The following is an 11,848-nucleotide window of genomic DNA, read 5'->3' on the forward strand; positions in this document are numbered from 1 at the left end:
CTCAAAAATCCTATCTAGAAAAGATGATATCTAGGTTTGGAATGGCAAATGCTAAGTCATGAATGTGCCATTTGCCTTTCATTTTAAGTTGTCCTCGTATTAATCTCCCAAGGATGAAGAGAGTATGAAGGAAATGGAAAATATTCCATTCTCGAGTGCTGTGAGAAGCTTAATGTATAGTATGGTGTGTACTCGGCCCGACTTAGCTCATACAATGAGTGTTGTAAGTCGGTTTATGGCAAACCCAGGTAAAACCCACGAAATGCTGTAAAATGGGTATTTAGGTATCTAAAGGGCTCATATAATATTGTTTTGTCTTATGATGGAGTAAACATAGGAGAACCAACTAGCATCATAGGGTTCTCGAATGCAGACTATGTTGTTGATTTAGACAAGAGGAGATCCACAACCAGGTATGTATTTAAGTTGTGGAACTCAATAATCACTTGGAAATCAAGCCTCCAACATGTGGTGGCTTTATCTACAACTGAAGTTGAATACATAGCTGTATCGGAAGCCATAAAAGAAGCTATGTGGCTTAAGGGTCTAGTTAGCGAGCTCCTAGGGTCAGATGTGAAAGCCACTTTGATGTGTGATAGTTAAAGTGCCATACATTTGTCAAAAAACCAGGCTCACCATGAAAGGACTAAGCATATAGACGTTAGGCTCCACTTCATTAGGGAAATAATTGGAAAACAAGATGTTATACTAACCAAAGTTTCAGGTGAAGAAATGTGGCTAACATGTTTACTAAAGCTGTACCTATCGTGAAGCTAAGGCATTGCATGAAGATACTGCAGATTGTTCTAGATGCTGATTAAAAGGAGTAGCATGGCAGTATGGGAGGGTGCAGGTAGCAGTCCTGAGGAAGCCTAATCTAACTCAAATGGGTGGAGAATTTGTTAAATCATTTGTCTTAGATTAGTTAAAAAGCTTGAGAGGATATTGGTCAAGGATGTATTCGGTATTTCAAGGGTTAGTTTCTAGAAGGTTGGTTAGTATTGTAACAACTATTATAACGGCTGGTTTGTTATCTTGTAACTCCTTATGTATTATAAATAGGGGGTCGGGGGGGGGGGGGGGGGTCTCAGTTGAGACATTGATTTTTCTATCTTGAGCAGGAAGAGATTGAGTATGTGTTGTGTGTGTTTGTTCTGTTTTTATTCTTTTCTATATTTTGTGTTTTTCTCTTTCGTGTGTGGAGTGTTTCGTATTGTTCTTGTGGATTGAGAGATTGATTGTGTGAGGCGGAAGACTGGGATTACATGAATCTTTTCAGGATACCAGGGGTGATGAGTTTTTGTGTCAATTTCTGAACTAGTATGATGTTTTTGTAGCTGACGGTTTGTCGTATATGAACTTCACATACTTCTGGAAGGCATAAATGGGACTGATGATAATGTGTCTGCTCCAGGTGTTGTTGTTTATGAATACGAGTTGAAGATTGGGTGGGGTAAATCTGTGGCTCTTCCATCACAAGCACTGCCTGCTCCTCCTCCAGGACATATGGCCATCAGGAGTAAGGAGGTATGTTATATTTGATCAGTTAAACGATGTATCTGTATAGATGTATTAAGTGTATGTTTGTATCTTCTCTTTTTCACTATTATATTCTTAAAGATTAATTTCTTAACTTTAAAAAATATTATTTCCTTGGTACTTCTGGTTTCTCTGCCTCCTCCCTCCCTCAAAATCATCAAACTGAGTCCTTGGGTCTCACTGAATTGTGCTTATCAAAAAAAAAAAAAAAAAAAAAAATTCCCTTGTACTCTGAGTAGAGAATGATACTACTTTCATGTGTGTGATCTTGTGATTGCAGGGAGGCACTGTAATCTTGTCTGGTCCCTCTGGTCCACCAGTTACTTCTCTCCCAAGCCAGAATTCCGAGTTGGTAGGTTAAATTAATGTAATCTGTCTTTCATTCTCAGATGTCTATTTGATTAATGCCTATAGTCATGCAGTTTTATGCCTTTCACGTTTCATATTCCTTTCTAATTATATTGAATATCTTTTTTGGCCAAAAAGGCCCCCCAAGGGTGCGTCTGAGTGTATTGGATGTATTTTTAGAACAGCAGCTATAACCGTTTTATAAGTTCAGAACTCCACAAAGCTTGTCAATTCATATAAAATCCAACCAAACAGCATGCTATTGGGCCTTGCCTATATGGATTGGCATGTTTATAAGTTGTTCTTCATGCGGTGGATTGTGTTGTGAGTACCATTGGAAGAACTTGCCCTCTGCACCATTATAGCAGACACAAACAGGCTATAGTCAGAACTTTGGATCTTACTCATTCATTACTCATAATTATACTGTGTAATCTTGAACTAAATATCATTCAAGACTCACCATTGTCTTAACTGCAAAACCCACATTAGAATGGCATCATATGGGTATACTTGGGCTTCCAGTGTAAATCTATGGGTCCCTGGCTTAGCCAGCTGAACAGTTCTGGTTGCAATATATCCCGTCTTTGGATGCCCTTGTACTTGTAATCTCTGCTTTGCCCTTGCTTGAATACGGAAACCATAGCTGGTCCCTTCTGACTGTTATTACTGCTTTGCTTGCTGAGGGTCCATAAATACCTGAACCCCAATTGTTGGTTCATTGGCTTCCAAAGGAGTGTTTTTCAAAGAAGAGTTATGGATAGAAGAGGTTAATGCACAGAGATCTGGTACTGTTTTGGTTGTGATAGAATTTCTTGGCAGCCTTTTTTTTTTTTTTTTCAAATTGCCAAATTCTTGGGTTAACAATTCTTGAGGTGCTATCCAGTGACAAAAATCTAAAATTGTTCAGTGCCTCCGGTGCAACTAAACACTTCATGAAAATTGAGTAAGCTGTCCTGCCTTTTGTAGACACTAGAGGCCCTTCTCTTGTTGACTGCAGACCACTGACCATATGATAGGTAGAGTTTGTTGGTTTCAGGCAGTTCTATGAAAAAGGGTTAATACCCTAGTGATATACAACAGCATAGCGCTGGTCTAAATGTGGCATGTATTTGCCCAAATTACATCATTAGGTTGATACATATGGAAAACGTGTGGAGAAATTGAGGGGTTGTTCAGTTGTGGAAAACAACGCAAATTTTGTGGACAATTTTTTCACCTATAATGGAAAACTAGAAAGCTTATTCAAATAAGAAAAATTTCCAAATATAAAATAGAACACACAGTTTCCAATTTCCAAATTTATATAGACTGTTAGAAAATATCTTTAGTTTGCAAATTTATATTTGCTTTTAGAAAACATTTATAGGATTTTTCAATTCTTTTCTAACAAAGATAGGGAGAGCTTTCCCCTTGTCTTCCAATAGAAACTTGAGGTTTTAGCTCAGCAAATTAATATTAATTATATTTACATGAATATCAATATAAATAGTAAAAATGTGAATTTTAAAAATTTCTAATATTGACATTATAATATAGAAATATCAATAAATAGAAAAATTACTTAATGATAGATAATTTATTATACTATAATATTATTAATTTTAAAAATGATTAATAATTAATAATCTTATAATATTACTAATATGAAAATAGTAGTATTATAAATAGTGAAAATATTAGTAAATATTAAAATTGAATAACAATAAATACTCAAAATATTAACAATGAAATCAATACTGTGAAAATTTTAAAATTTTAATAAGAATAAAAAATGTAACTGATTTCAATTATCATTAATATCATAATAGTAATAATATCATGAATCGGTGTATTGGACATTAATTTTATAATCTTATCAATCTCATTTATTAATGATTTAATATAATAGTATTTTCTAATAAATTATTATCATTATAAGTACAATATTAGCTGTATCATAAATATTGTATTGAACATATTAATTTTAATATTATAATAATATTATTAATAGCAATATATTTCATTATATAACAGTTGAAAACATGTTTTATACAACCGTTTGGAACATATTTTGGGAAGGCCTTAAGTTATTATTCTAAAAGATCAATTTAGATATTTTAAATTATTTTTCCGAGAGGAAGAAACAATTATTGAGGACGTTACCACAAAATTAAGGCAAGATTATTAAAGTGGAGACTGCATCCAAATGTTCATGTGATTGTGATTATAAAATTCCTTTAAGTGTGTGAAAGTATTAGTTGGGAATTAATTGTCAAGACCCTAGGTCTCTAATCTAGGGTTTCTAGTTGGCAGTCGTGGAAGAAGAAGAAGAGAGAGAGAGAGAGAACTTGAAATCAATTCATTCATAATGTCTTGGTACAAAGTGGCATAGCCTTATATATTGCTATCCACAGCAATTAATAGGTTACATTGTAACAAATTCTACTAACAACTTATTACAGTTGTAACAGATTCTACTGATTGTTTATTATAGTTGCAGTAGTTGTAACAAGCTACTACAAGTGTAATAATTGCAGTTGAAACAACTTCAATTGCTTTTTGCTCTCTCCTATCTCCTAATTTTTATTGATCATGACACTAAGATGAGGATGTTATGGTAGATGTGTGACCATACAAGAAAACATAGATTATAGAAGCCACCTGTGAGACAAGTGAATGGAATGAAAACGGTAGAATGTTGCATACCTTTCATGCAATGAAGATTGCGAATAACGTCGGTTGTCTACTTCTGCCTTCTCTCCGTTTCACTTATTGCATATTTCATTTTATTTTTGTTTCCCGATAATGAGGCATTCTTGTGGTTTACTTGCACTGTATTCATCTTAAGAAGCTGTTATTGATGGATTTACTTGGTTGCCTAGGTTCTTACTCCAAATGTTCCTGATATTATGGTTGTTGTTCCTGAAGATGGCCATCTTCGGCATGTAATTGATACAATGGCACTGTATGTTCTTGATGGAGGTTGTGCTTTTGAACAAGCTGTAATGGAAAGAGGCCGTGGGAACCCTCTATTTAGCTTCTTGTTTGAGCTTGGCTCAAAGGAACATACATATTATGTTTGGAGGCTGTATTCATTTGCTCAGGTATGTCTATTCCAGGACTAATTGATTATGCATCTGCTGACCTCAGAATTTAGGTTCTTAGGTACTGTTATGGTTTGACTTTGCTGTTATCAAACTTATCTAAGAATACAATTAAAGGCATTGTTTTTTTCACTGTTTTAACTTTTATACGCTGAAGAAACTAAGAGAAAGAAAGAGAGAGATACAAAATGAGAAAGGCTTGAGTGAAAAACAGAACAGGATGTGTATTTCGTCAATTAGGAAAAGCAGAACAGAACACCTTATATTTGGACACTATATCTACTCTGTATATATATATATATACTATAGCTACAATGTATATGTACACTGCAACTACTGTTCAAAATAACAATTAATTTAAACTAGGGACTACTAATATCAAATTATCTAATGACTATACTAATATCAGCAATGCCGTAATAAATAATATTATTAATAATGTCTGCAGTCTATGTTAATCTCAGCAATGCCATATAAATGAACGTTTATTCCAAAAGAGTGACTCTTCGCAGCTTAGTATTTAACCTTCATGACGTTATGGGTTATTGGTTGGAGGCATAATAGCAATGCACGGTTATCAAGTTAGATGATTACTTTCTAGGTCCTTCCACTGTTGTGATTACTTCAGAATTAAGATTTATTTCATTGTTTTGTTTCATCTAAATGGCTGGAAAGAACCAGCTAATCATGATGCATTTTAAATGCAGGGGGACACTCTTCAGCGGTGGCGAACTGAGCCTTTCATCATGATAACTGGGAGTGGGAGGTAATGCACTCAGATTATATTTTTCATTAAATGTCTGCTCCTATAATCAATTATTTGAATGTCCTATAAGTTGGTTCAACAGACCATTATATAAGCTGATTGTTATGCCTCTTTTGTTTTTCCAGATGGGTACCACCATCACTGCCAACAGCAAAGAGCCCAGAGCTTGAAAAGGAGTCTGGAACTACGTATGCTGCAGGAAGAAGCAGGGTATTCTTTAATCATGGTCTTATATCTTCACCAATATCATTAAAGTAGTTTCCTCCACGTGAATGTTATGGTTGTTGGTGAAGGTCTTTTTCCTCTCTGATAATTCCCTTTTACCCAATAACTTTGCAGCGCTTGGAGCAAGAACGAACACTCACTGATGCACAGAGAGATGAATTTGAAGATATGCTCCGTGCCTTGACATTAGAGAGGAGTCAGATAAAGGAAGCTATGGGTTTTGCTTTAGATAATGCTGATGCAGCTGGAGAGGTAATTCTGCTTTTACTGCATCTGGTATTCTAGGCTTTTTGCATTTTGCTACTTGTTGATTGATTTAGAATTAAAATGGACAAATGATTAGTTGAGCTCATCATTAATAACATTTTCATTTATTTTGGATCTTATGTCTGCTATTAATATCTCTTGGTCCTATCTCTGCTATCAATATCTCTCAGTGATACTTTGACGCAACGTGTAGCACACGTGTAGAGAAAACACACGAAAGAAACCTTGAAAGAAGCAAGTTTCAACATCAAAACGTGTCCCTCAAGTAGGCGCAAAGCTGAATCTAGCTTGCTGATAAAACCGAATAGGCTTGCAGAAAGTTCAGTTAAAAAACTGTTTACAAACCCTAACTAATAAGTATATATAGTGTTCGGCTAATCCATCTAATATTGTAAATAAAATCCAACTAAAATCCTAATAGAAATAAAACCCTAACAAATATGAAATAGAATTAAAATCCTAAAACATATGAAGTAAAATAGAAGTAAAAGTCCTAAAAGAATATGAAGATATGAAGTTTCGGCCCTTATTTGGGCTGGTTCTTGACTGGCCGGGTTTGGCCGGTTTGGACCGACTCTTGAACTGCCTTTCATCTTGTCTCTTGAACCGGTTTTAGGATCGATTAGTGACCGCATCATCCTCAAATTATGATTCGAGTATGATAACTCCACATCCATCAAATACAAAGAAAGATCAACAACATTAAAGGTTTTGGAAATACTCATATGATTAGGCAAGTAGTGAGGAAGTTAATACTGTCTCAAAAGAACGAAGATACTACTCAGCGGTATAAGCTTTTTTGCTACACATGTATACTCTTCATGCCCATACTCTCCTTTATCATCTTCCCCATTAGGCCCACAATATGCTTCCTCTTCAACAACATTTTCCTCCTCACTTTCTACAATATTAATAGTCTTTCTCCTTGGACAATCACCGGATCTATGCCCAACCTCATTACACTTGAAACACTTTTAAGAGAACAGGCTTTGCATAAGGATTAGTGGATTTTGAAAGATTAGAAGTAGTTCCTTGAGTGTTTCCTCCCATTGTAGCTTTATTAAGGTTGAGTACATTAGGTGGATTGGAAGGTTGCATTCCTTGAACTGATTTGCCTCTATCAAAAGCTGCTTGTTTATGATCATTCCCACTATACCGGCAATAATTGTCACTACGGGTTTTCTCACTCAACATTAACTCAGCCTTTAAAGACAAGTTTCTTGCTTCTGCCACACTCATAACCATCTGAATCCCAATTTTATCACAAATAACAGACTTCAACCCATTCAAATAACAAGTTGCTTGTTGATTGTCACTTTATGACAATTGGTTTCTCTTTGCCAATCTCAAAAACTTAGAGGTATACTCATTCACACTCCTCATTTCTTGTGCACGTCTTTGATAAGCCTCAAATATATATTGTTCATAGTCAAGGGATAAAAACCTACCTCTTAATAGCTGCTTCATTCGTCTCCATGTTTGAATTAGATGTTGGCCTTCCCTCAATCAAGTCTCTCTCAATTGTTCCCACCAAACAGATGCGCTTCCCTTCAGTCGATAGGCCACTAGCTTGACTCGTCTTTCTTCTAGAATCTCCATGTATTCGAAAAAACGGTCAACCTCAGTGATCCAATCCTGGAATCCCTCAATATCAAGATCTCCACTAAAGGTAGGAATATCAACTTTTAGTTTATACTCATCGTTTTTCCAATAATTGTGCTGCTGCACATTCCTCCTAACCCCTCTATCACCAGGGGTAGCTATTACATGACCAAGATCATCTTCATCATCGCTATCCTCTATTATTGGTCTTCTAGGATTAACGAGGACATGATTAATGGGTGGTCTTCCTAGGTTAACGTCGCCGGCTTGATTCACGCCATTATTTTGGTTCCAGTTATCATCAACGTGCAATAAAATACCCAATTGGTTGTTGATCTACTCCAATTGTTGTTGCATATTACGAGTTATTTCCCGTTGTTCTTCAATTGCTCTCCAAACTGCCGGGAGCCCCTGATCACCGTCGCAAGGCTGGTTGCTACCGTTACCATCAAGATCGGCCATTTGATTGGTTGATTAATGACTCTAATAACGCAGCGTGTAGCGTGTGTGTAGAGAAAACACACGAAAGAAACCTTAAAAGAATCAAGTTTCAACACTGAATGTGTCCCTCAAGTAGGTGCAAAGCTGAATCTAGCTTGCTGACAAAACCGAATAGGCTTGCAGAAAGTTCAATTAAAAAACTGTTTACAAACCCTAACTAATAAGTATATATAGTGTTCGGTTAATCCATCTAATATTTTAAATAAAATCCAACTAAATCCTAATAGAAATAAAACCTTAACAAATATGAAGTAGAATTAAAATCCTAAAACATATGAAGTAAAATAGAAGTAAAAGTCCTAAAAGAATATGAAGATATGAAGTTTCGGCCCTTATTTGGGCCGGTTCTTGACTGGCTGGGTTGGGCCGGACTGGCCACTTTTGGGCCGGTTTGGACTGACTCTTGAACTAGTTTTAGGACCGATTAGTGACCACATCATACTTCAATTGCTGGGGCCCCATGGAACTGTGATGATGCCATGATCCTGTTCATGAATGCACCAGATTGCAGGACAGACCAAACTTAATTTAGAGGAAGCATGGTTGAGAAATTAAAGAAAAATCTAAGGGAGAAGTTTAGGACATGGAAATAAAAAAGAAGAAGTTAAAATTAGGTATCTGAAAATTGATCCTTCGGAGAAATAAAAACTCACCAATTTTCTCTCAGTATAGTATATTTTAAAATGGGTGTACACACACACACACGACTTGCTCCAAAGCTACACGCAGCTCTCCAACCGAGCCTAACCTTCTCTGAATTGCATACAAAGGAAGATGTCTTATTCCATATTTGTATCAATGTACCATAACGAATCATCAACCAGGTGACGTCATGCTATACTTGTTCTGACATGTTATTCAGTTTCAAAAATATGGTCTGAGTCTAGCAAACTAATAAGGCAAAATGAAAGAAATAAGAATGCCTGGAACCTGTGTTGATTTTCTGGATGTGCTTATAAATGCTCTACTGCACTGCAGGTGGTTGAAGTTTTAACTGAGTCTTTGACACTTAAAGAAACCCCAATACCAACTAAAGTTGCAAGGCTCATGCTTGTTTCAGACATTCTTCACAATAGTAGTGCCCCTGTTAAGAATGCTTCTGCTTACCGCACCAAATTTGAAGCAACTCTGCCTGACATAATGGAAAGCTTTAATGACTTGTATTGCAGTATAACAGGAAGAATCACTGCTGAGGCCCTTAAGGTAACTCTACAGCTTAAATCATGTTGAAGTTGCGGTTGCCCCTCCTGCTGTTTGCTAATAATCAGTGCCCTAATCTGTTTGCTCTGACAATCTGCAGGAACGGGTTCTGAAAGTTCTCCAAGTATGGGCTGACTGGTTTCTATTTTCTGATGCATATGTGAATGGATTACGAGCTACATTTCTGCGATCTGGGAACTCTGGTGTGGTTTCTTTTCATGCTATATGTGGTGATGCACCAGATATAGAAAAGAAGAATAGCTCTGAGGATACAGGTGATGGAGGGGTAAACCAAGATGCTGAGCTGGCAATGGGGAAAGGAGCAGCCATGAAGGAGCTTTTAAGTCTGCCCCTTGGTGAGCTGGAAAGAAGATGTAGACACAATGGATTATCCCTTGTTGGTGGTAGGGAGATGATGGTTGCAAGATTGCTTTATTTGGAGGAGGCAGAGAAGCAGAGGGGCTATGAACTAGATGATGACTTGAAATATTCACAAAGCCTACCAACTTCAGGTAGATACTCAAGCGGGCGAAAGGAAACACATATTGACATGGAGCCCATGGGATTGTCAGGATGGAATCATTATGGGGAGGATGGGATTCATCCACAAGGCAAAGCACCTATACCATTTACCTCACCCATTGCTATTCCACAGCCTGAACTAAAAGCTTTTGCAAATAAAGGAAAAACTGATAATGTTTTGCCAGCTTCTAAATGGGCCAGAGAGGATGATGAAAGTGATGATGAACAAAGGAGAAGCCCTAGGAATCTGGGGTTAAGTTATTCATCTTCTGGGAGTGAGAATGCTGGCGATGCTTTTAAAAGGGCAGAGGAGATGGAGCTTGCAACTGATACAAGCATTTCTGCACAGCCTGATAATGGAATGAATGAGGAACAAAGGTATTGCATGCTGCCACTGCTACTAGATACCATAGTTTATTCTTAGGAGATGGTGGATTTGGACCTGGTGAAATTTTTATTTGTTAGTTTTGCTTGCAAAGCATGCTTGTTTCAGTATTTATTTGGAATTAATCCAATTTTGTTGGTTAAAATAGGATAATTATGGTATATCTTTAGTTGGAATCATCTAAGTATTTGTCAACTTTTTGTGGTAATTACTCCTTTTTTGCAGAGTACTGGGTATTTTTTACTCATTTCTTTGGTTTTTTTTTTTTTTTGTTTTGGCGCAAGGGGTTTCTGGTTGAAGGTGGAGTTCTGCATCACAGTCTCTTATTTTTTGCCTTAACTCTCTTTAACTATCAAAATGAAAGAACTAATAGATAAATAACTGAAATGCTGTCCAATTTTCTGAATTGAAATATTCAATTTATCAAGTTTTTTGACTTCCAATGATAAGGTGCCTGATTTGTGTGTTGAATCATGTTGAACAGACAAAAATTGAGACGTCTTGAGGTTGCTTTGATGGAATATCGTGAATCTCTAGAAGAGCGAGGAGTGAAAAATTTCGAGGAAATTGAGAGAAAAGTTGCAAATTATAGAAAACGGCTACAATCTGAATATGGGCTATCAGATTCTGGTGATGATGTTTCAGCCAGCAGTAAGTGCTAAACCTGTCATGTTGGATTCAACTTTTCATGATTTGCTTCACATGCAAAATATTTACTGTTTACTAAAAAGAATGCATTCAACTCTGTAGGCATCATATTTAAAAATGCAACCCTGAAAAGTTTTCACTTGATGGCACGTACATGCATTGGCGTTATCTGGATATTTAAATATTCTTCTTCCGGTCCCTAAATTAATGTTGTTGCTTTTACATTATTACTATCTGGATATTTACACATTCTTCTTCTGGTACTAAAAATAATGGTGTTCCTTTTACATTATTACTCTCTCTATGGCTTAGTTTTTGGATAGTATTATTCAGCAATTTATGTCGTTGAGTTTGTGCTGAATATTCCTTGAAAAAAGGATCTTAAATCCTTGATCCATTTGTGGTTGGAATTGAGTGGAGCATGGTTGTTAAACTCTCGATTTTACGGGTACGATTTTACGATTTTTTGCACTGAAAACCCTTATGATTTTACGATTTTGAAGTTGAATTACACTCGATTTTACGATTTTACATGTTAAAGACCCTCTTACGATTTTACGATTTTAACAACCTTGGAGTAGAGTGGTCCGACTGAAAGAAACATCATTGAAGTTGCTGACCTAAGGTTTATTGGTACATATAGTTAGGTTGATCTTTTGTGACTGTCACGGGCTCAAGTTATGAAAATAGCCTATTTGCAAAAAAGTAAGGGGAGTGGCTGTATACAAGTACTGCTCTCACTATAAGGAAAGCCTCGTG

The 11,848-nt window shown here is 36.3% G+C and overlaps 1 protein-coding gene across 2 annotated transcripts in view; it reads left to right on the forward strand.

Moving 5' to 3' along the window:
- Positions 1–11,848, forward strand: part of LOC127809344 (protein RRC1) — a 33,141-nt gene that overhangs the window by 20,082 nt on the left and 1,211 nt on the right. For both annotated transcript variants that reach the window (XM_052348110.1, XM_052348112.1), the window contains 9 exons: positions 1,415–1,527; positions 1,820–1,891; positions 4,752–4,973; positions 5,681–5,739; positions 5,865–5,949; positions 6,079–6,216; positions 9,313–9,537; positions 9,635–10,434; positions 10,926–11,092. In XM_052348110.1, coding sequence (XP_052204070.1) covers positions 1,415–1,527; positions 1,820–1,891; positions 4,752–4,973; positions 5,681–5,739; positions 5,865–5,949; positions 6,079–6,216; positions 9,313–9,537; positions 9,635–10,434; positions 10,926–11,092 — 1,881 coding nt within the window. The remainder of the gene's footprint in view (positions 1–1,414; positions 1,528–1,819; positions 1,892–4,751; positions 4,974–5,680; positions 5,740–5,864; positions 5,950–6,078; positions 6,217–9,312; positions 9,538–9,634; positions 10,435–10,925; positions 11,093–11,848) is intronic.

This window comes from Diospyros lotus, chromosome 1, assembly GCF_014633365.1.
Source record: "Diospyros lotus cultivar Yz01 chromosome 1, ASM1463336v1, whole genome shotgun sequence".
In the NCBI taxonomy this organism is placed as follows: Eukaryota; Viridiplantae; Streptophyta; class Magnoliopsida; order Ericales; family Ebenaceae; genus Diospyros; species Diospyros lotus.